The 25,665-nt window shown below is 48.3% G+C and overlaps 2 protein-coding genes across 2 annotated transcripts in view; both read left to right on the top strand.

The window, feature by feature from the left end:
* Positions 1 to 16,478: 16,478 nt before the first annotated feature.
* On the top strand, positions 16,479 to 22,677 carry LOC146019866 (uncharacterized). Its single transcript, XM_083152484.1, has 3 exons — positions 16,479 to 16,638; positions 21,144 to 21,476; positions 22,366 to 22,677. The coding sequence occupies exons 1-3, from the start codon at positions 16,584 to 16,586 to the stop codon at positions 22,530 to 22,532; spliced, it is 555 nt and encodes a 184-aa protein (XP_083008610.1). The 5' UTR covers positions 16,479 to 16,583; the 3' UTR covers positions 22,533 to 22,677.
* A 2,813-nt stretch (positions 22,678 to 25,490) lies between these two features.
* Positions 25,491 to 25,665, top strand: part of LOC146019867 (CD276 antigen-like) — a 35,348-nt gene continuing 35,173 nt past the window's right edge. The window contains exon 1 of the mRNA XM_083152489.1: positions 25,491 to 25,604. The gene's annotated coding sequence lies outside the window, so the exon portion shown is untranslated. The remainder of the gene's footprint in view (positions 25,605 to 25,665) is intronic.

Genomic DNA, 25,665 nt, shown 5'->3' on the forward strand with positions numbered 1-25,665 from the left:
TTAGTGCTGGGCAGAGTAACGCACTATTATCACATTAACGCCGCAACAATATAATGTGGATATTTTTTTTTTTACGCATTAACGAGCTGGGGAGGGGGGGGGGGGGGGGGGGAGTGGCACGGCGGAGGCACTGCGCTCCTCCCAAAATGTCCACCGCCACAGAGAACACATGCGATATGTACTTCTGCACCTCTAGTGTCTGTTACACTGACAGACGCTAGAGGTGCAGAAGGACCTCAAGCAGCTGTCTCCTTTTTGGAGGTGCACAGGGTATCTAATTCTGTCAGAGACTCTGCATTTCCGCTGTGCCACTCCTCCCCACAATAAAAACATTTTCCTCCCCCTGGGCAATGAGCAGTTACCTCCCCCTGGGCAACGAGCAGTTACCTTCCCATGGGCAACGAGCGTTTAACTCCCTATGGTAATGAGCATGGAACCCTGGCAACAAGCATGTTATCCCCCTGGCAACGAGCTGGAACCCCTATGCCAACAAGCATGTAATCCCCCTGGCAATGAGCATGTAGGTAAGCGGCACCAACAATGCGATTTAATTGCAGAAAAAATTGCAATTAATCATGTTTAAAAGTTGAATTTGTTGGGACCCGACTTTACAGAGCTGTTTTGTGTTCCAGTTTGTAACGCGGCTTCCGTTGCATTGGCCGAGTTGTCTGTTTAACATGGGCAAGACATCCGGACCCAACTGTTTACCGGCCGCTCTTATTTGGGGTTCTGACTTTTAGGGCTGTAAATGGTGGGGATTGCCAAAATCAATCGATCCTCGCGCTTACCCTCCCCGCCGGCCGCTCACCCTATTCTATTTTCCGGGGGAATCATCGCTGTCAGAGGAGGGCGAGGATTCCCCCAATCAGCGAGGCTCGCGGCTAATGCAGGGAGCCTGCGGCATGTAGCTGCGAGCCTCCCTGTTTTAACAGCCGCACACACCACTTTCCCCACCATTTGGCTACAAAAACCTAGCGAGGGGGAAACTGCGTGTCAAGGGGTAAGTTGAATACTGACACAGCGAGCTGTGACAGCGAACAGGCAGCACTGCTCGCTGTCACAGCTCACAAAAATCATTGAATACACCCCTTAGTGGTCTCGGACACTAATACATTGTCTGACTTAAATATTGTTTGTGGAAAATTTGGACATTTCACAAAATCAGACCAAAATTGTCACAAGTCCCATCCTGGCCAAGATCGCGGTAAAGGATCTTAGTATTAGATCTCAGCATTAAGGGGTGTACACATGGTGTGATTGCCTTGCTATATACTGTAATCCCGATTTGGACTATATAGTCTTGCCTGCACAGTCTATTTTTCTATTCGATTTCGATGCTGCGGGGATCAAATCAAAATTGAATGCGTTCAATTTCCATTTGATTTTGATTCAATTCTGCTTATATAAGCAAAATCGAATAGAAAAATAGACCTGATTGAACCATGTGTATGGGGCATAAGATCAGGGCTTAAAGTGGTCATGGAGAGGTGGTGGAACTCCTTTCTGCAGCCATCGACCCCCCATTCGGCAAACTTGGGCCATTGCCAGGGTTTTTGGCACCCCCTACAAACTATAAGTTTATGCCCTTTCGATTTTCGGGTCCTGTCCCGCTGTCCCACCCGCGGCAGGCATTGTCCCGCTGCGGGGGGTGGCAGTTGGGAGACCCCCCAATCTAATAGAATAGACGCTGTGCGCAGAAGCTGCACAGTATCTCCCACCCTCCTCTTGAGTCCCCCTTATGGCCACACACCCCTATCACTAGCCAGCCTCCTGTTTTCCTGTGTCCTGACCTCCACCAGTGGGGAGCCGCTGACTCAGAAACACCCTACTATACTATTGCACACACACACCTAAACAACATGCACACACAGCCCCCCCCCCCCCCCCACACCCACAAATGCCACTGTACCATCCACACTACCAATGTACATCTTACTCTGTAACCGATTTTTTTATTAAACAAAACAATACACACCCCCTTCCACATCATATGCTCTCTATTTAACACATTTCACCTATAACTCAAGTTGCAATACAGGCATCTTACATACAATTCTAACCATCTTTCTCATATACAAATGTTCACAAATTAAGGGGGCGCAGCCCCTTACGACGGTGTGAAGAGCGCCCGTAGGGCGCGATGAATCACCTAGTAAAAACATAAATGTCTTGTCCTTATTATTAATATTGGTACTTCTTTACTTTCACGGCGCCAGCATGGCGCCGCGCGTACTTCCGGGTTACGCTCGCCACAAACTAAGTAAAATAAATGAAGTTAACGCCATGCCAACATGGATAGTTCATACCTCCACTATCCATGTTGGCATGGAGTTGATTTTAAATAGCGTGCCCGCAGCGTGGGCGAGCGAAGCGTGCCCCGCAAGGGGACTCTGACGCGCGGCGCCATGAAAGTAAAGAAGTACCTTAATATTTTATTAAATGTTGTAATAGCCATGATAAAATCTATGCAGTGTGCTGGTGAATAAAGCCCTATTTAAAATGACATAATCTTTAGGCAGCCAATAAAAGCTGTTTTTAAACAGCCAATCACAGTAATTAGTACAAATTTCCCAATAGCCAATCAAAGCTGCTATTACATTCCACACACTTGTTGGAAGGCAGACCATGGAAAGCAGTGTGAAAGGGGCAGACACGGGAAATTCCCGGGTCTGAGGTGTAGTGTGAAGGGGGTCTTTTGAGCTGAGAAGCTCTGTGCCCCCCCCCCCCCCCCCCCCAAAAAAAAATCCGGCAATAAAAACCCGGGATTTTGCAGGGGCGGCAATGAGAACATGGTATAAGAATCAAATCTCTGGGAAATGTATTTCTAGTTATTTAAAACTGTACTACACCATTGTGTGTTTTTATATTTGTTTCTCTTTTGGGTAAATAGAGACACCGCATGCTGTATAAGCAATGAGGCTGACATAAACCACATAGTGTTCCAGCAGGCTGCACTTGCTAGATGTCACATGTTATGTTGATGAGGATGGGCACAAGGCCTATCAGAGCAGGGGGAGGGCTTAGCAGGGTCTAGGTGATCCTCCTCTGTCTCAGGAAGCCCCGCCCACCCTTCCCTACATTTTTCTCTTCTTCGGCGGCGGTAAAGAACGGTCATCTCTAATAGATCTGTGTGTATGTCGATAGTGGGGTGCGCTCTCCCTTGACAACGATTGTCATGGGCCATGCTTCTGCACGGGGGATGGCCATTTACCATCTGCCGCGATGGTTGTGTAGGAAGAGTAAACCCAGCGATGGTATGCATGAACATCTGTAAACCCCACTTTCCTATAATGACCGTTCTTTGGTGCCGCCACCATTTTGTAGTTATACCTAGTTGCTTGTCAAAAATAAATTTTGACAGTCTGTTTGAAACGCCAGCACTTTTTAGATAAGTTTATAGATAAGTTAAGCTAAGTTATGGTTTCATGTGATGGTCTGGGGGTGTGGCCTGTGGGGATACCCGATAGTGAGTTTATGAGAAAATTTGGAAAAGAGAATCAGTCAGCGCCCAGGAATTGTCAGTATCTTTTATTTTTTGCTATTCTATCTTTGTATGATTGGCGTGCCATACTACGGAACCACTTTCATAGGCAGCGGCAAGGGGCTTCTTCATAAACCTTGTTCTACATGTGTGCAGCACAGTAGCGTTGCTTATACACAATGCCCACAGCAATACAGCCCCTTACACATAATGCCCACAGCAATACAGCCCCTTACACATAATGCCCACAGCAATACAGCCCCTTACACATAATGCCCACAGCAATACAGCCCCTTACACATAATGCCTACAGCAATACAGCCCCTTACACATAATGCCCACAGCAATAGCACCTTGTGACAGCTTGAAATCACAAACGCTGTGTCAGAAAGAAAGCTGCTTGGACGAGTGTGGTATAGCGTTCCGACAATGAATTGTCCGACAGTACATTGACCGACAGCGGCAGTCAGACACCACATAAATCCTGACAAATATATATTACACAGTAATGTTAAACAGACACACATTAGTCCGACATCAATAAGAGCGACACACAGTCTCTTCTGTTGGAATTACTATGCAAATCGGGTCATCGCATCGCATCTGATTGCATGCCTTAAGTTAAGGCATACAATCAAAAAATCGGCGTCCAGATACTACATAAGTACCGTTTTTCTTTGCGCATTTATGCGCATGTGCATGCGCTTGGGGCGTGTGGCCATGGCGCAGCCAATTAACAATAGCATACGGGAATGCCCAGCGTTTTGTGGGCGTGTTACCATGAGAACGCTGGGTGTTCTCATGCTAATGGGCAGATGACGCGGGTGCGGGGGGTGGGCAGCAGACATCACTCAGAATGTGCATGCAGATCTAAGGTTGCTCTGAGCAGATCTAAGGTTGCTCTGAGAAGATCTAAGGTTGCTCTGAGCAGATCTATGGTTGCTCTGAGCAGATCTATAGTTGCTCTGAGCAGATCTAAGGTTGCTCTGAGCAGATCTAAGGTTGCTCTGAGCAGGTCTAAGGTTGCTCTGAGCAGGTCTAAGGTTGCTCTGAGCAGATCTATGGTTGCTCTGAGCAGATCTAAGGTTGCTCTGAGCAGATCTAAGGTTGCTCTGAGCAGATCTAAGGTTGCTCTGAGCAGATCTATAGTTGCTCTGAGCAGATCTAAGGTTGCTCTGAGCAGATCTAAGGTTGCTCTGAGCAGGTCTAAGGTTGCTCTGAGCAGGTCTAAGGTTGCTCTGAGCAGGTCTAAGGTTGCTCTGAGCAGATCTAAGGTTGCTCTGAGCAGATCTAAGGTTGCTCTGAGCAGGTCTAAGGTTGCTCTGAGCAGATCTAAGGTTGCTCTGAGCAGATCTATGGTTGCTCTGAGCAGATCTAAGGTTGCTCTGAGCAGATCTAAGGTTGCTCTGAGCAGGTCTAAGGTTGCTCTGAGCAGGTCTATGGTTGCTCTGAGCAGGTCTAAGGTAGCTCTGAGCAGATCTAAGGTTGCTCTGAGCAGGTCTATGGTTGCTCTGAGCAGGTCTAAGGTTGCTCTGAGCAGGTCTATGGTTGCTCTGAGCAGGTCTAAGGTTGCTCTGAGCAGATCCAAGGTTGCTCTGAGCAGATCCAAGGTTGCTCTGAGCAGATCCAAGGTTGCTCTGAGCAGATCCAAGGTTGCTCTGAGCAGATCCAAGGTTGCTCTGAGCAGATCCAAGGTTGCTCTGAGCAGATCCAAGGTTGCTCTGAGCAGATCTAAGGTTTCTCTGTGCAACCTTAGATCTGCGTTTACTTTCCACATCATTCGATGGTCGTGACCATTGAATGATGTGGGTGTTCCCCCGCAGGCTGTGAATGGATGTTTATGTTACAACCAGTGCAAACTTAAGCGCCTGGGGAATGGTGGGCCGGTGCCACACCATTTGCAAGGCGGGATCTGGTTGACTAGAATACTAACCAGAATAACCCCCCTGATATAAGCTGCCGCTTGATGTAAGTGATGGGATTATAGTGGGATCAGCTAATTACTCTGCTTTCTCTTTGTGCATTATCCGGCATTAGTCCTTCCTGCCTGCGTTATATTACCTGAAGGATAGGATGGGAACCGTACAAAGTGCATCCGTCTGTCACATACTTCCCCTTTCTACAGGGCACCAACCCCCCTGCGCAGCCATAAAGCAGTCAGGGGTAGATGTATGACCAGCAGTGATTGTGCCCGTGGGCCTCTCTGTGCTGCGCCTCTGTACCGGGGTAATGCAGGATGCACTCGCAACACCCGGCAGGTGACAGCCGAGGAATGAAATAAAGGCCTCATTCATTCCATGCTTGTTAGCTGTCACCCGTCCCCAGGGCCGTTTCTAGACAATTTAGCTCCCAGGGCAAAGAAATAAAAATGCGCCGAAATAGGGGGAGTGGTTTATTTTTAAAGGGGTGTGGCTTAATATAAGGGCGTGGTCTAGCAGGAAAACAATTACCTTACATCTCACTTTTGCAACCTGCATGTCCCAACATTGGTTACCGCAGGAATTGTCATTGTACTCCCGCACTTAAGTTGGCGGGCTGAAGGCCACACAGTGACATAAAAAAATTAAAAGGCCCACACAGTGACCTAGTGCACCTCACAGATCAAGGCCAAACAATGACAGGCTACTTAAATCATTATACACTATTTATCCATGATGCCAATTACACATTACGCACACTGTGATGACAATTACACATTACGCCACACACTGTGATGACAATTACACATTACGCCGCACACTGTGATGACAATTACATATTACGCCGCACACCCTGATGACAATTACACATTATGTCGCACACCGTGATGACAATTACACATTATGTCGCACACCATAATGCCCATTAGATCCCACACTGTGATGCCCATTACACACCACACTGTGATGGCAATTACACAATACTCCCCACACCGTAATGCCTATTACACATTATGCCCCAGGCGCCGCTGCCGTACAACTGATGCCATTTACTAATATGCCCCCACAGTGCCAGGTATGCCCCGACATTGCCATACATATATGCCCCCACAGTGCCACACATATGCCTCCACAGTGCCACACATATGCCCCCACAGTGCCACAAGCAGCACAACACACTGTCTCTGGCCCTGGGTCTCCCCCTCCAGTCCCCTGCCACTGCCATATGCCCCATACAGTGCCACATATATGCCCCCACAGTGACACATATATGCCCCCACAGTGACACATATATGCCCCCACAATGCCAAATACGCCCCCACAGTGCCACAGATATGCCTTCACAGTGCCACACATATGCCCCTACAGTGCCAGATATGCCCCCATAGTGCCACAGATATGCCCCCACAGTGCTACAGATATACCCCCACAATGCCAAATATGCCCCCACAGTGCCACAGATATGTCTTCACAGTGCCACACATATGCCCCTACAGTGCCAGATATGCCCCCACAGTGCCACAGATATGCCCCTACAGTGCCATACATATGCCCCTACAGTGCCATACATATGCCCCTACAGTGCCATACATATGAACCCACAGTGCCACAGATATGCCCCCAAAGTGCCACAACTTACTGTGGCCCTGGGTCTCCCCCTCCAGTCCCCAGCTGCTGCCTGGTGTTGGTGTCGGTTGAGGTGCTGCTGATGCTGCTTCTTCTAGTTCTTTCCATGGGAGGGGAGCGCATTGCGGGTCTCTCCTTCCCCTTGTCCCTGAGCAGCCAGCCATTCATGCCTCGCGGGCTGGCTCCTGATTGGCTGCCGGCCCGCGAGCGCTCTCTGATTGGCTGACAGCCAGGCCCCAGTGAGCGAGGGGAAGGAGAGACGGAAGATGCGCTCCGCTCCCCTCCCCTCCCCTCCCCTCCCCTGGGAAATCACTCAGTGAGTGACTGAGTGAGCGCCTGATGTTGTCGAGGCGGCCGGGGAGTTGTTCTGAGTTCCACGGTATGGGTATTGTTTCCAGTCGTTCGATGGACCTTCCCATGTCAACCTTTTCCCTTCCGTCGACCTTTCCCGTGTCAACCTTTTTTGGCCCTGTCAACCTATAGTATGTTGACCTTTTGGGGTCAAACTATTGACTGTCTATGCATACACTGTCTATCTGGTAATTCGCACCTGTTCCAGCATTTGCAACAGGACGAGTCATTGTGAATATCCCCCCTGTGCATTAATAGATCCAGTACCCCTGGTTGTGTACATGTAGGTGGCAGCAGATCCCCTGCTCCTGGGATCAGTACTTGCTCCGCCCCTAGTTTATCTCTCCCCAGACACATGGCTGCTCTGCCGACGCAGCAGTAACTAGGCCGGCAGGACCTGCACACACGGGTCATCTAATCTATTCCATATGTGTCATCCTGCATCTACCAAACGTTCAGAAGCTCTCTACAGGAACAGGACTACCCTCCCAGAATGGTCAGGAGGCTACCAAAAATCAGGTCCACATTCCGCCATCCCCCCCCCCCCCCCGTGCCGCAATGCCGCCAGTGTCTCGAAACCACCCTTCGGCGGGGTCCAGATGATGCATGAATCACATCATTGAGACTCTCCCTTGTGCAATGCCGGTGATCTTTGCGTTGTAGAGCTGGAGGCATGGCCGCGATGACGCAATCGAGCATCCACGCTCCCGCACCGCCCACTGCGTAGGATGCCACGCCCCCTCCTGCACCATGCGGCGGCTCGATCCGAGAGGGTGTAGCCATAACATTGGTTAGAAAGACAGTCAAAATGAGCAGCGATCCGTCCGGCCAAGCGCGTCCACCGCAGATAGTGCACCAAACTCAGTAGTCCTTCTGAACATGGCGTTAGCCACTGGCTCCAAGCACTTAAGGGATACTATGCCCTCTGTCCCATAACCATGCCCCCTACTATGCCAGGGCATAATACAGCCGCAGTCCCTCGCTGAGGAACACCCACACTGCTGATTCTGTTCGCCTTGTGTGTCTTTGGGCCAGATTCTCTAAGCTTCAAAAAGTGATAAAGTGGAGAGTGATGAGCAACCAGCCAATCAGCTCCTGTCTGACATTTTTCAAACCCAGCCTGTAACGTGGCAGGTAGGAGCTGATTGGCTGGCTGTTAATATGCTAATTTTCCATGTTACCACTTTTTTCCATGTTACCACTTTGTGAAGCTTGATACATCCGTCCCTTTGTGTGTACGCTCTGTGTAACGCATGCCACCATGCACACTCGCTCAACGTCGCTAAACTACGGGGAACATCGGCATCGCCTGCGGGTTGGTTGCGGCTCAGCACCAGACCCTATAAAACCCAGTGATGAGGCCTGGATTTACAAACTGTATACAGGATTTTATTTCTGTGCTTACATACAGTATACTGTACAGGATGAGATGGATGAATCAAAGACAAAATTCTCCTTCATCATCGCAGCTGTAATATGTGACAGTCTCATTACGGCACAGGATCAGGGAAGGGGGGGGGGAGGAATGAGACCCCCCCTCCCTTTCCCCGCTAACACCCTCGCTGCACAGAAGTAATTAATTGGAGACAGATCCGGGATTAACCCAAGATTGAGTCGTTGATCCGATTTGATCTCAGATTTTACACCGTGACCGGGAGGCAGCAGGACGGGCTGAATTCTAGGGGTAAAGAGGAGAGTATTCTGCAGATACAGTTATATGGGGTAAGGATGGGGAACTGGAACCTAGCACACGTAATGTACAGGACATACATACCGAGCACTTACATACGGGCAGGACGCCTTCCAAACACTGTATGTGTCAGCCTCTGCACCTCCTCCTGGTGGGGTTACAAATATACATCTCTTATCTGTCCCTGGGGAACCAAACTTTGTGCCCCTCTCACCTCCCAAATTGCCCTACATAGAGTATGGATCTGATGTACCTGATAAAATTCACTTCAATTGTTCCTGAAAAATTATTTCCTAAATGTATATATAATTACATGCTAACATTGCTCCTCACCTCTATGGGAGAATTCAAGTGTTTTGCACACCGATGGCCACTAGGTGGCACCAGCGGAGCAATTCAAGTGTTTTTCAGCCCTGTGGAGCACAGCCGCCGATGCTGATATTACTGTTATGTTGTCCTACCACTCTGACGTGCAGGTAACCAGTATTATATATTATTATTGTGTATATTAGGGCTCTGTGGGGTTATTATATTTGTGTCGCTGTGCATGTGGTAACTCTTGTCCGTGATGGAATGCGTGTCTCATGGAAGCCGTGTTGGCAGCGATCGGAAGGTGAGTGCAGGTCCTGTGCGTGTGCGAGGGACAGGTGGCTGGTCACTGGCGTCCTGTAATCTCACTTCTCCAGTTTCTGGGTATGTCTGAGGACACGCTGCATTTCCATCCACGCACATATTAACCTACTTGCAGCCCCGGCCTAGGAATTCATTTACAGGGACTTGTAAACAGTTTAATCTTTATCTCTCTGTAACATAAATATTCACTTTCTGTTTAGAAGATGTCACATGACCCCAGGACCTCCGGCGCGATGTGCGTAGGATGGCGTCTGCCAGATTCAGGGATGTTGTGATGAGATAACGGCCGTTTCCTCCCTTACTGTAACAGAGGAGCGATTACAGGACTGAGCGCAGGATCTGCGACACCATTTTCCTGCTCTCTAAGGTGCAGAATGTGTGGCAAGGTGGGTGAGCACTTGCCATCATGACGCCGTTAGCATCATGACACGTGCATGGGTGTTTCACCATGAGGTGAACGTTCGGCGCAGATGTGCGTGATACTACTACGACCACCCGTTCTGTCTATTCTACCTCATTGCAAGAGAAGTACAGATGTACAGCGAGCTCCATCTTTGCAGGGGCAGGCGATGCTATCGCCAACCCCCGCCAGCCACCAGCTGTCACCAGGGGGCGCACGCGCAAGAGACGCTCGCGTGCCATGTGGTGACTGAGCTTCCCACCGCCGTCCACCGCCTCCCCCGCTGCCATCGACAGTCCCCATCTCCGCCCTGAACCCCCCTAACCCTGCCCATCTTCCTGAAGCGGAGACAGACAGGGCCCCGCTGCCCAGCCACCGAGAGACTGGGATGCGCGTGCACGTGAGACGCATGGTTTATAGCCGATGTCGAATACATTTGATGGCAAAACATTGATGGGAGAGACAAGATGGTTTCCCTCCATCGATGTCACAGCAAAACTTTTTTTTTAAAGGTGCTGGGACATGGAGCATAGCTCTGCCCCCAAACACCCCTGAAGCCCTGCCCCCATGTTCTGATTGGTCCATAGGCCATTCAGTCAAAGAAAATGGATGAACATCGATAGGCAAATCTATTGCTGGTCATCCATCACATAGTTTGTTGCTATTGATGGCTGGTTGCAGTATCGCAAGTGATGGGAGGCTGAGGGTAGGTACAGTACAATGAGGGGGTGTTGCAGGGAGGCTGAGGGTAGGTACAGTACAATGAGGGGGTGTTACAGGGAGGCTGAGGGTAGGTACAGTACAATGAGGAGGTGTTACAGGGAGGCTGAGGGTAGGTACAATGAGGGGGTGTTACAGGGAGGCTGATGGTAGGAACAATGAGGGGGTGTTACAGGGAGGCTGAGGGTAGGTACAATGAGGGGGAGTTACAGGGAGGCTGATGGTAGGAACAATGAGGGGGTGTTACAGGGAGGCTGAGGGTAGGTACAATGAGGGGGTGTTACAGGGAGGCTGAGGGTAGGTACAATGAGGGGGCGTTACAGGGAGGCTGAGGGTAGGTACAATGAGGGGGCGTTACAGGGAGGCTGAGGGTAGGTACAATGAGGGGGCGTTACAGGGAGGCTGAGGGTAGGTACAATGAGGGGATGTTACAGGGAGGCTGAGGGTAGGTACAATGAGGGGGCGTTACAGGGAGGCTGAGGGTAGGTACAATGAGGGGATGTTACAGGGAGGCTGAGGGTAGGTACAATAAAGAAGCGTTACACGGAGGCTGAGGGTAAGTACAATGAGGGGGCATTACTTGGAGGCTGAGGGTAGGTACAGTACAATGAGTGGGCATTACAGGGAGGCTGAGGGTTGGTACAATGAGGGGGCATTACAGGGAAGCTGAGGGTAGGTACAATGAGGGGGCATTACAGGGAGGCTGAGGGTTGGTACAATAAGGGGGCGTTACAGGGAAGCTGAGGATAGGTACAATAAAGGAGTGTTACATGGAGGCTGAGGGTAGATACAATGAGGGGTCGTTACAGGGAGGCTGAGGGTAGGTACAATGAGGCTGAGGGTAGGTACAATGAGGGAGCTTTACAGGGAGGCTGAGGGTAGGTACAGTACAATAAGGGGGCGTTACAGGGAGTCTGAGGGTAGGTACATTGAGGGAGCGTTACAGGGAGGCTGAGGGTAGGTACAATAAGTGGGCATTACTTGGAGGCTGAGGGTAGGTACAATGAGGGGGAGTTACAGGGAGGCTGAGGGTAGGTAAAATGAGGGGGTGTTACAGGGAGGCTAAGGGTATGTACAATGAGGGGGCATTTCGGGGAGGCTGAGGATAGGTACAATGAGGGGGTGTTACAGGGAGGCTGAGTTTAGGTACAATGAGGGGGCGTTTCGGGGAGGCTGAGGATAGGTACAATGAGGGGGTGCTACAGGGAGGCTGAGGGTAGGTACAATGAGGGGGCGTTTCGGGGAGGCTGAGGATAGGTACAATGAGGGGGTGCTACAGGGAGGCTGAGGGTAGGTACAATGAGGGGGCGTTACAGGGAGGCTGAGAGTAGGTACAATGAGGAGTTACAGGGAGGCTGAGGGTAGGTACAATGAAGGGGTGTTACATGGAGGCTGAGGGTAGATACAATGAGGGGGCGTTACATGGAGGCTGAGGGTAGGTACAATGAGGGAGCGTTACAGGGAAGCTGAGGGTAGGTACAATAAAGGAGTGTTACAGGGAGGCTGAGGGTAGATACAATGAGGGGGCGTAACAGGGAGGCTGAGGGTAGGTACAGTACAATAAGGGGGCGTTACATGGAGGCTGAGGGTAGGTACAATAAGTGGGCATTACTTGGAGGCTGAGGGTAGGTACAATGAGGGGGAGTTACAGTGAGGCTGAGGGTAGGTACAATGAGGGGGTGTTACAGGGAGGCTGAGGGTAGGTACAATGAGGAGGCGTTACAGGGTGGCTGAGGGTAGGTACAATGAGGGGGTGTTACATGGAGGCTGAGGGTAGGTACAATGAGGGGGCGTTACAAGTAGGCTGAGGGTAGGTACAATGAGGGGGCATTACAAGGAGGCTGAGGGTAGGTACACTGAGGGGGCTTTACAGGGAGGCTGACAGTAGGTACAATGAGGGGGTGTTACAGGGAGGCTGAGGGTATGTACAATAAGGGGGCATTTCAGGGAGGCTGAGGGTAGGTACAATGAGGGGGCGTTATGGGGAGGCTGAGGGAAGGTACAATGAGGGGGCGTTACAGGGAGGCTGATGGTATGTACAATGAGGGGGCATTACGTTGAGGCTGTGGGTAGGTAAAATGAGGGGGTGTTACAGGGAGGCTGAGGGTAGGCACAATAAGAGAAGTTACAGGGAGGCTGAGGGTAGGTACAATGAGAGGGCGTTACAGGGAGGCTAAGTGTAGGTACCGTACAATGAGGGGGTGTTACAGGGAGGCTGAGGGTATGTATAATGATGGTGTGTTACTGGGAGGCTGAGGGTAAGTACAATGAGGGGGTGTTACAGGGAGGTTGAGGGTAGGTGGAATGAGGAAGTGTTACCGGGAGGCTTAGGGTTGGTTCAATTAGGAGGGGTGTTAAATGGAGGCTGAGGGTAGGTACAATGAGGTGCCATTACAGGGAGGCTGAGGGTAGGTACAGTACAATGAGGGGGTGTTACAGGGAGGCTGAGGGTAGGTACAATGAGGGGCCATTACAGGGAGGCTGAGGGTAGGTACAGTACAATGAGGGGGTGTTACATGGAGGCTGAGGGTATGTACAATGAGGGGGCGTTTCGGGGGCCCTGAGGGTAGGTACAATGAGGGGAGTTACAGGGAGGCTGAGGGTAGGCACAATGAGAGAAGTTACAGGGAGGCTGAGGGTAGGTACAATGAGGGGGTGTTACAGGGAGGCTGAGGGTAGGTACAATGAGGGGGCGTTATGGGGAGGCTGAGGGAAGGTACAATGAGGGTGCGTTACAGGGAGGCTGATGGTATGTACAATGAGGGGGCATTACGTTGAGGCTGTGGGTAGGTAAAATGAGGGGGTGTTACAGGGAGGCTGAGGGTAGGTACAATGAGGAGGGGTGTTACAGGGAGGCTGAGGGTAGGTACAATGAGGGGCCATTACAGGGAGGCTGAGGGTAGGTACAGTACAATGAGGGGGTGTTACAGGGAGGCTGAGGGTAGGTACAATGAGGGGCCATTACAGGGAGGCTGAGGGTAGGTACAGTACAATGAGGGGGTGTTACAGGGAGGCTGAGGGTAGGTACAATGAGGGGCCATTACAGGGAGGCTGAGGGTAGGTACAGTACATTGAGGGGGTGTTACAGGAAGGCTGAGGGTATGTACAATGAGGGGGCATTTCGGGGGCCCTGAGGGTAGGTACAATGAGGGGAGTTACAGGGAGGTTGAGGGTAGGCACAATGAGAGAAGTTACAGGGAGGCTGAGGGTAGGTACAATGAGGGGGTGTTACAGGGAGGCTGAGGGTGGATACAATGAGCGGGCGTTACAGGGAGGCTGAGGGTAGGTACAATAAGGGGGCGTTACAGGGAGGCTGAGGGTAGGTACAGTACAATGAGGGGGTGTTACAGGGAGGCTGAGGATATGTATAATGATGGTGCGTTACTGGGAGGCTGAGGGTAGGTACAATGAGGGGGTGTTACAGTGAGGCTGAGGGTAGGTACAATGAGGGGGCGTTACGGGGAGGCTGAGGGTAGGTACAATGAGGAGGTGTTACAGGGAGGCTGAGGGTAGGTACAATGAGGAGGTGTTACAGGGAGGCTGAGGGTAGGTACAATGAGGGGGTGTTACAGTGAGGCTGAGGGTAGATACAATGAGGGGGTGTTACAGTGAGGCTGAGGGTAGGTACAATGAGGGGGTGTTACAGTGAGGCTGAGGGTGGATACAATGAGCGGGCGTTACAGGGAGGCTGAGGGTAGGTACAGTACAATGAGGGGGTGTTACAGGGAGGCTGAGGATATGTATAATGATGGTGCGTTACTGGGAGGCTGAGGGTAGGTACAATGAGGGGGTGTTACAGTGAGGCTGAGGGTAGGTACAATGAGGGGGCGTTACGGGGAGGCTGAGGGTAGGTACAATGAGGAGGTGTTACAGGGAGGCTGAGGGTAGGTACAATGAGGGGGTGTTACAGTGATGCTGAGGGTAGATACAATGAGGGGGTGTTACAGTGAGGCTGAGGGTAGGTACAATGAGGGGGTGTTACAGTGAGGCTGAGGGTAGATACAATGACCCCTTCCCCTCCAGACAAGTGTCATCCTGCAGACCCACCCTCGCCCCTGCAGGTGACAGCTTGCTCTCTCAGAATCGCCCAGTGTGTATGGACCTTAGGATCAGGCCCTATCTGTGTCTTCCCTCAGAACACACCCCTGCCGCACCCACCCAGCCCTTTACTTTCCTCTGCCGCTTTCTAACTGAGGTCTGTCCACCTCGTATGACCCCGATACCTCTTCTGTTTGCTGTGACACCTACAAATGAGCAATAATGGTGAATATGCAACCACCAACCACATACCTCCCAACTGTCACGATTTTAGAGGGACAGTCCCGATTTTCGGGTCCTGGCCCGCCGTCCCACCCGCGGCAGGCATTGTCCCGCTGCGGGGGGGTGGCAGTTGGGAGACCCCCCAATCTAGTAGAATAGACGCTGTGCGCATGCGCACAGCGTCTATTCTCGTATGAAAATGAGGCTGCGGCTAATTAGCATAAGCCGCACCCTCATTTGCATACGCCCCGCCCCCTTTTCGGACGCTCTGGTGCGGCTTGGCCGCGCGAGTGGCCCTATTTCATTTGATCAGAAGTTGGGAGGTATGCAACCAGTGTAATACGTCACATTATGAAGCAGCGGGTGGCCGTCGGGCACCTGTCTGACGGCGTTTTGACAGTCGGTGTCCCGACTGTCGGGACCGCGTCCGGCACCCATTTTCTTTTATCCCCAGTTTTGCAATGATTTACTGGGGCCCAGAAGTACAAAATCCAAGCCACCCCCCCCTCCGTCCCCTACCAACCCCCGCCCCCCTCAACAACCCATGCCCCCCCCTGTATAGAAATGATACCCAGGGCCGGCGACAGGGGGTACCCTGGGTACAGCTGTACAGAGGATCCGGCCTGGGGATTATGTGCAGCGGGCAGCAGGAGGATCCGGCATGGAGATTATGTGCAGCGGGCAGCAGGAGGATCCGGCCGTGCCTGGGGACTATGTATAGGGCGGGGAGGACAGCTGTAGGGGATGGGGGTGCTGGCGGGCTGCTGCCAGGGCCCTACCCTCTGGCAGGGACAGTTGTATCCATATCACCTGACTGCGGCAAGGTATCATACGGGTATTGCAGAAACACGGGGTCCAATTCCAGCCCAATTCCTGCATTTAACATTTTAACTTCTTCTCATTTTCTTACTTTAACCCTTTGAGTGCCAACATCTCTGAGAGAGATGCTTAAAATATTCAGCGTGGCTCACATGTGTTATATAAATTCAAATAAAAAATGTTGTGTAAAATAAATATTATATTTCCTGTGTGAGGTAACACTACTGGTTACTATGATGAATACATAGGTTTGCTTGGCAATTTTCACACTCATTTTGACAAATACCCTCAGCACGCACAGGGTTGGTTACTGGTATTGACCCGGCAGGTTGATGAATTTAGCCAAATCGCAGCCCCGTAGACAATAAATAAACCGGCTTCATAAGCAGAACCGTACAGTGAGTGCACCAGTGTATCGCGTGGAAAAGTCCAGAACCTGGGTGAGGGCTGGATGTCCCGTATGCTGGGGTAAACAAGGCCTATCTCCCCCACGCGGCTGGTGGCTGGCTCCATCTGTCCATCGATAAGGCCATCGAGTGATACGCCCGCCCTCAGGCAATATCAACATATAAACTGGTGCTACCGACACTTCACAACACAACTCACACCCGAGACAGACAGAGACAGAGAGAGACAGACAGACAGACAGAGACAGACAGAGAGAGAGAGAGAGAGAGAGGGACAATGGCTCTTCACGTCTTTGTCCTGTTATCTGTGGCCCTGATGTTCGACGCTTCACGTAAGTCTCTTATATTACATGTATTATAGGAATGCAAAACATGAAAAGTTATACTGGGCACCATAAATAGAACATACAGTGGTACTCACTCCCAGTATATATAACATGAGAAGTGGTACTGTGCAATACACTGTAGATATAGGGCTAGACCATATAGTGGTGATCACATACAGTATACAGAACATGAGAAGTGGTACTGTGCACTATACTGTATATACAGGGCTAGACCATATAGTGGTGATCACATACAGTATACAGAACATGAGAAGTGGTACTGTGCACTATACTGTATATACAGGGCTAGACCATATAGTGGTAATCACACACAGTATACAGAACGTGAGAAGTGGTACTGTGCACTATACTGTATATACAGGGCTAGACCATATAGTGGTGATCACATACAGTATACAGAACGTGAGAAGTGGTACTGTGCACTATACTGTATATACAGGGCTAGACCATATAGCGGTAATCACTCCCAGTATATATAACATGAGAAGCGGTACTGTGCACTATACTGTATATACAGGGCTAGACCATATAGTGGTGATCACATTCAGTATACAGAACGTGAGAAGTGGTACTGTGCACTATACTGTATATACAGGGCTAGACCATATAGTGGTGATCACATACAGTATACAGAATGTGAGAAGTGGTACTGTGCAATACACTATAGATATAAGGATAGCCTAGAACATATAGCGGTAATAACATACAGTATACAGAACATGAGAAGTGGTACTGTGCAATACACTGTAGATATAGGGATAGCCTAGAACATATAGCGGTAATCACATACAGTATACAGAACATGAGAAGTGGTACTGTGCAATACACTGTAGATATAGGGATAGCCTAGAACATATAGCGGTAATCACATACAGTATACAGAACATGAGAAGTGGTATTGTGCAATACACTATAGATATAGGGATAGCCTAGAACATATAGCAGTAATCACATACAGTATACAGAACGTGAGAAGTGGTACTGTGCAATAGACTATATATACAGGACTAGAATATATAGTGGTAATCAAATAGAGTATACGGGGGGGGGGGTATACTGTGCAATCGGAAATACATTCAGGACTAGGAAAGATAGTTGTAATCACATATAGTATACACAACATGAGAAAAGGAATAGAACACATTAAGTATACAGACCAGGAGAAGTAGTACTGTGTAACAGTCTATACAGACAGAAATAGAATACATTGATTATACAGACCTGGAGAAGTAGTACTGTGTAACAGTCTATACAGACAGGAATAGAACACATTGATTATACAGACCAGGAGAAGTAGTACTGTGTAACAATCTATACAGACAGGAATAGAACACATTGATTATACAGACCAGGAGAAGTAGTACTGTGTAACAGTCTATACATACAGGAATAGAACACATTGATTGTACAGACCAGGAGAAGTAGTACTGTGCAAGTATGTGTACACATGAATAGGTCAGGTACTGATTATCACCTCAGCTATATAGACCAGGAGAAGTAGTACTGTGTAACAGTCTATACATACAGCAATAGAACACATGGATTATACAGACCAGGAGAAGTAGTACTGTGTAACAGTCTATACAGACAGCAATAGAACACATTGATTATACAGGCCAGGAGAAGTAGTACTGTGTAACAGTCTATACAGACAGCAATAGAACACATTGATTATACAGGCCAGGAGAAGTAGTACTGTGTAACAGTCTATACACAGCAATAGAACACATTGATTATACAGACCAGGAGAAGTAGTACCGTGTAACAGTCTATACATACAGGAATAGAACACATTGATTATACAGACCAGGAGAAGTAGTACTGTGCAAGTATGTGTATCAATGAATAGGTCAGGTACTGATGATCACCTCAGTTATATAGACCAGGAGAAGTAGTACTGTGTAACAGTCTATACAGGCAGGAATAGAACACATTGATTATACAGACCAGGAGAAGTAGTACTGTGCAAGTATGTGTACACATGAATAGGTCAGGTACTGATGATCACCTCAGCTATATAGACCAGGAGAAGTAGTACTGTGTAACAGTCTATACATACAGTAATAAAACACATTGATTATACAGGCCAGAAGAAGTAGTACTGTGCAAGTATGTATATACATGAATAGGTCAGGTACTGATGATCACCTCAGCTATATAGACCAGGAGAAGTAGTACTGTGTAACAGTCTATACAGGCAGGTATAGAACACATTGATTATACAGGCCAGGAGAAGTAGTACTGTGCAAGTATGTATATACATGAATAGGTCAGGTACTGATTATCACCTCAGCTATGTAGACCAGGAGAAGTAGTACTGTGTAACCAGCTATACATACAGGAGTAGAACACATTGATTATACAGACCAGGAGAAGTAGTACTGTGTAACAGTCTATACATACAGGAATAGAACACATTGATTATACAGACCAGGAGAAGTAGTACTGTGTAACAGTCTATACATACAGGAATAGAACACATTGATTATACAGACCAGGAGAAGTAGTACTGTGTAACATTCTATACATACAGGAATAGAACACCTTGATTATACAGGCCAGGAGAAGTAGTACTGTGTAACCGTCTATACATACAGGAATAGAACACCTTGATTATACAGGCCAGGAGAAGTAGTACTGTGTAACCGTCTATACATACAGGAATAGAACACCTTGATTATACAGGCCAGGAGAAGTAGTACTGTGTAACAGTCTATACATACAGGAATAGAACACCTTGATTATACAGGCCAGGAGAAGTAGTACTGTGTAACCGTCTATACATACAGGAATAGAACACATTGATTATACAGACCAGGAGAAGTAGTACTGTGTAACAGTCTATACATACAGGAATAGAACACATTGATTATACAGACCAGGAGAAGTAGTACTGTGTAACAGTCTATACATACAGGAATAGAACACCTTGATTATACAGACCAGGAGAAGTAGTACTGTGTAACCGTCTATACATACAGGAATAGAACACCTTGATTATACAGGCCAGGAGAAGTAGTACTGTGTAACCGTCTATACATACAGGAATAGAACACCTTGATTATACAGGCCAGGAGAAGTAGTACTGTGTAACCGTCTATACATACAGGAATAGAACACCTTGATTATACAGACCAGGAGAAGTAGTACTGTGTAACAGTCTATACATATATGAATAGAACACATTGATTATACAGACCAGGAGAAGTAGTACTGTGTAACAATCTATACAGACAGGAATAGAACACATTGATTATACAGACCAGGAGAAGTAGTACTGTGTAACAGTCTATACATACAGGAATAAAACACATTGATTACACAGGCCAGAAGAAGTAGTACTGTGCAAGTATGTGTACACATGAATAGGTCAGGTTCTGATGATCACCTCAGCTATATAGACCAGGAGAAGTAGTACTGTGTAACAGTCTATACAGGCAGGAATAGAACACATTGATTATACAGGCCAGGAGAAGTAGTACTGTGCAAGTATGTATATACATGAATAGGTCAGGTACTGATTATCACCTCAGCTATATAGACCAGGAGAAGTAGTACTGTGTAACCAGCTATACATACAGGAGTAGAACACATTGATTATACAGGCCAGGAGAAGTAGTACTGTGTAACAGTCTATACATACAGGAATAGAACACATTGATTATACAGACCAGGAGAAGTAGTACTGTGTAACCGTCTATACATACAGGAATAGAACACATTGATTATACAGGCCAGGAGAAGTAGTACTGTGTAACGGGATGCAGTTGATTTGCCGGCGGCCGGGATCCCGGTGGTCGGAATCCCGACACTGGAATCCCGACCGCCGAAATCCCGAAACTTTCTCCCTCCGTGGGTGTCCACGACACCCATAGAGGGAGAATAAAATAGCGTGCCGAGCGTAGCGAGGCACCGGGCCCGCTGCGTGGCGAGCGCAGCGAGCCCGCAAGGGGGGGCGATCCATGTCCCCCCCTTGTCGGGATTTCGGCGGTCGGGATTCCAGTGTCGGGATTCTGACCGCCGGGATCCCGACCGCCAGGAAATCGTATCGGATCCCTGTGTAACAGTCTATACATACAGGAATAGAACACCTTGATTATACAGACCAGGAGAAGTAGTACTGTGTAACCGTCTATACATACAGGAATAGAACACCTTGATTATACAGACCAGGAGAAGTAGTACTGTGTAACCGTCTATACATACAGGAATAGAACACATTGATTATACAGACCAGGAGAAGTAGTACTGTGTAACAGTCTATACATACAGGAATAGAACACATTGATTATACAGACCTGGAGAAGTAGTACTGTGTAACAGTCTATACATACAGGAATAGAACACATTGATTATACAGGCCAGGAGAAGTAGTACTGTGCATGTATGTATATACATGAATAGGTCAGGTACTGATTATCAATATTGCATTTGCCAATACGAGAACAGATACTGAGAAGGTCCTGGGGTCACTCTGTTCTCTCAATTAGAGGCCAAACTCGATGTCGTCACTGAGCCCAATAAAATCGTGGCCAAGCCCGGACAGAAAGTCAAGCTGCCGTGTCTGATGACAGGATTCACGCCACCATTGAACATGAAGAACTACATGATCCAGTGGTACAACCGCGGGAAACAGGTGGCAGAGTATGATAATAAGATCGATATCACTAAAGCAGGTCTGTCACTGTCACTGGAGGCCCTGCAGAAGGGGGATGCCACCCTGACCATCGAGTCAGTGTCTGCAGGGGATGATGGGAAATACCGCTGTTATGTGTACTACGCCTCAGACCATTTCACCAAGGAGGTGGTGCTGGTGGTGGACGGTAAGTGGGAATAGCCAATCGGGGTACACTAATCAGGGCTCCAGGCAGGCCTAGGGTCATGCATCTCATACACCTGAGCCAGCAGGAGCGCCTATGTGGGGAACAGTGGCTGTGGGGGGTAGCAGTGGTCATGCTTTGGAGAAGGGCTGCTGTGCATGCCCAGCTGTAGCAGCTGCTCTTCCCATGGACCTTTGTATAAGGGATACTACTGTGTGGTATAATGTGAGTAAGGAGCAACGTGCAAGGGGCGGAACTAGCGGTGGTGCTAATATGGAAATGCGGCATCCTTCATCTGGATTGCACATAGGAAAAATATCTTCCATAAGGCACCATTCATGTTTGTAAACAAACAAAAGCAAGTAACTGGGAAAAACCATTCTGCGCCGCAGGGAGGCAGATGTAACAGGTGCAGAGAGTTACATTTGGGTGGGGTGTGTTGAAACTGAGATTAAAATTTCAGTGTAAAAATAAAGTTGATGAACATGTGTGGGCTACATGCAAAAGCATCCAGTATTTACCCTGCTCAGAAACAATATAAATGCATTTGCTCCCCTGCATAGCAACATGGGACTGTTCTGATTGATTCCCCCTTGCTAGTGAACCAGACATCGCCTTGCGAATGGTGGTACGCCGTCATACAATTCGCAATGCGTGTATGTTCACACCGGTCATGAATGGATGTTTTACATATGGCCAGAATAAGCTCCATGGTGTGTTCCAGGTACAAAGATGCTTGCTTTTCTTTGCTTTCCTTACAAACCTGAATCCGGTCCCGAGTCACCCTCGGGGCCGGATTCAGCACCACAAGTTAGAGATAAGCCATCCAGTTCTCATCACTACACGTGTGCCATTGTCAGGTCTGAAGCTGAACAATCATCTGTCTCCACAGATCCCACCAAGCCGACTGAAGCTGAGCCGGAGCTGACCACCTGTGACAGCATCCTGGACAAGAAGCTGGACAAGGTCATCGTTTGGTTCAACAAATTAGATGGCAAACTGGACGAGTTGGAGAAGAAATGCGCCGTTCCTCAGCGCCTACCCAAATCCCGGAAGTAAATGAGGCCTGGGATCCATCCTTTAGCCATGACACCAGCTTGAGAAACGCCTTTTCTTGTCCTGTACCAATTCTCTTGCCTTTCCCTCACCCAAATATCATAGGTTACAATAAATATATTCAATGTGGTCTCACAGGCCCAAAGCAGTTTTAGTAACTTTCAGCTTCTTTATCAATAGGTCTGCACTGTAGGTGTGGCAGATGTAACATGTGCAGAGAGAGTTAGATTTGGGTAGGGTGTGTTCAAACTGAAATCTAAATCGCAATGTAAAAATAATGCAGCCAGTATTTACCCTGCACAGAAACAAATTAACTCACCCAAATCTAACTCTCTCTGCTCATGTTGCATCTGCCCCCCTGCAGTGCACATGGTTTTGTCCATCTGCTAAAATTGCAGCCTTGCTTACAGGACTGAATGAGGCCCATTGTTCTATAGAGCTCAATGAGACGAATATGCTTACAAGGAGCGCAGCCAGCTGGCTCTGCGATTAAAGTACAGCAGCTTCCCGGGATCTGTAATCCCAGTATTAATAATTGTGGCAGAATATTGGCACGCTGTAATGATTTAAGTGGGAAAGTCAGCAGCAATTACATTTAGGTTGGGATCATTTGGTCTATTGCATTATGGTCGAAAGTCATTAGGTCGAATCCATTAGGTCGACATGCTAAAAGGTCGACATGACTCTAGGTCGACATGGGAAAAGGTCGACATGATTCTAGGTCGAAAGGTCATTAGTTCGACAGGTCATTAGTTCGACAAGGTCATTAGTTCGACATTGTCTATGTCGACATTCACAAGGTCGACATGGGGTTTTTCACAGTTTTTTTACCAGAATGTCAACACAGTCGACATGGACACAGTTTAAAGTGCACTGCATCCCCTCGCATCGCTCGCTGCGCTCGCAATGCGTCGGGCACGGTGCCTCGCTACGCTCGGCACACTATTTTATTCTCCCACCACGCCCTAGTGGATGGTAGGGCATGAAATACCGCCTGTCGGCACATGTTGGCTCAAAAAACAGTGAAAAACTCCATGTCGACCTTGTGAATGTCGACATAGACAATGTCGAACTAATGACCTTGTCGAACTAATGACCTGTCGAACTAATGACCTTTCGAACTAAAATCATGTCGACCTTTTCCCATGTCGACCTAGAGTCATGTCGACCTTTTAGCATGTCGACCTAATGGATTCGACCTAATGACTGTCGACCATAATGCAGTAGACCAAATGACCGCATCCCTTACATTTTTTATCGCTTATTTATAGCTAATAGGACAAACCTAATCCTGTCCTGTTTTCTGCATGTCATTAAATGCAGCGGCGTGCGCAACAAAATATAAAGCAGGCCCGGAGATTGCGTTCTACATTGGCAAACGCAACGCTAGGGCTTGTTCCCTTAAAGGGAACCGTCCATGCAAAAAATGGAAAGTTATCATGTAACATATGTATACAGAGTGTCAGCGATCCCAGGCAGAGCGGAGACTGTTCCTTGCAAGTAACTGGCAATTGTTTGTCCACGAGGGCCACAGATTTCTGCTGTCCAATCAAACGCGCCTAGCAGGGTGACCTCTACGCACTTCTCCGCATTACTAGCAAGCTGCAGGCAAATGAATAACTGTGCTGTGTTAATAAAGTTATTGTTCTTCAATAAATAAATAAAATCTGATGATTTGCTCTTGGTGATTATTATTGTTATTATTTATAATGATTACAACAAAACTAGCAATCTTTCATAAGGTCAATTCATAGTTAACAATAGCACCTGGATAGGCAACGGGCAGCCCTACAGCTGCTGAGGAACTACACATCTCAGCATTCCCTCCCACACCTTGCTGTAGGCAAGGCGTGGTGATGGTTTACATACAAATCTGATGTTTGTGGGACTGACACAAGAACCATTGTGCATATGCACGGGTATGGATTATTAGATAGATGGTATGTCAATAGACAATCAATAGGTTGACATCAGAAGGTTGACATGGAAAAAGTAAATATAGTGAAAAGGTTGCCATGGCTAAAAGTTCGACATGAAAATGGTAGACACAAGAAAAGTCTGACATGAGTTAAAAAAAAATGTTGTCAAGGTCGAAATGTGGACGCGGTACACTAATACGGTGCCCATGATGACAAATGTCGACATAGACACCAAAAAGTAAAAAATTTCTGTTGTCCTCTTTCTTTGTCAACCATTTCCATATCGGCTGTTTGCTGGTCTTTGCCATTTCTCAATGTCGACCTAGACCATGTCTACCTTTTTCATGTGTCAACCTACAGTATTGCTTGTCGGCCAATAGTGATCGACCCACTGACTGTCAACCTAGACACTGTCAACTGATTCACCCCTACCCAACTGATTCACCCCTACCCGTTTCACCCTCCGAAACTGCCAGTCTGGACTGCAATTAGCAGATTCTCTGCCTTATCATCAGCCCATGCCGGCTTCTATAGTCTGCAGCAGCTGCAGTCCATAGAAGCTGGGGTTTGCGAATGAGCAGTCAAGCCGACAAGCATTCTCCTTACAGTTGAGATTCCGGCAGCGGCTTCTTAGCCGCATTTTGAGATACTGGAGTTGGTATTCTGACTACCAGCCGCTTGGATTTTTACCACAACCCATCACAAGATACTGTAGGTCAAAAGGCAATTAATTGTAAACAGAGAAAAGTTGGTCCAATGCAAAACCAGAAATGTAACGGCCCATACACACTAAACCATATTGGTCACAATATCATTTGGAAAGGGCTTTCTGAACTATATTGCGAAAAATATCTTCCAGTCTGTACGCTGTGCATCGATAACGATGCGCGCTCCATTAACAAACCCCTCCCTCATTCAATCATATTCAGATGAGGGAGGACATTGTCAATGACGGCCATGCTGCAGCTGCCCCTGATGCTCCTCCCCCTGCCGTCGGCTCTGTCAATTACGGAATCAGCAAGTGTGTATGCATTTGCCAATGCCGGTCCCCCCCGCTGGGTACCGTGGTTACCAATATCGACGTCGGCTGGATTGTCCTGGTGTGTATGGACCTTAACGGATAACAAAATAAATGTTTCTTGGTATATTGATTCAGGTGCGACAAGAGATGTCAGCTGAGTAGTTCACCAAGATAAGTTCGGTGAGGTGACGGTTAC

This window comes from Crinia signifera, chromosome 7 (assembly GCF_055691185.1).
Source record: "Crinia signifera chromosome 7, ASM5569118v1, whole genome shotgun sequence".
Lineage (NCBI taxonomy): Eukaryota > Metazoa > Chordata > Amphibia > Anura > Myobatrachidae > Crinia > Crinia signifera.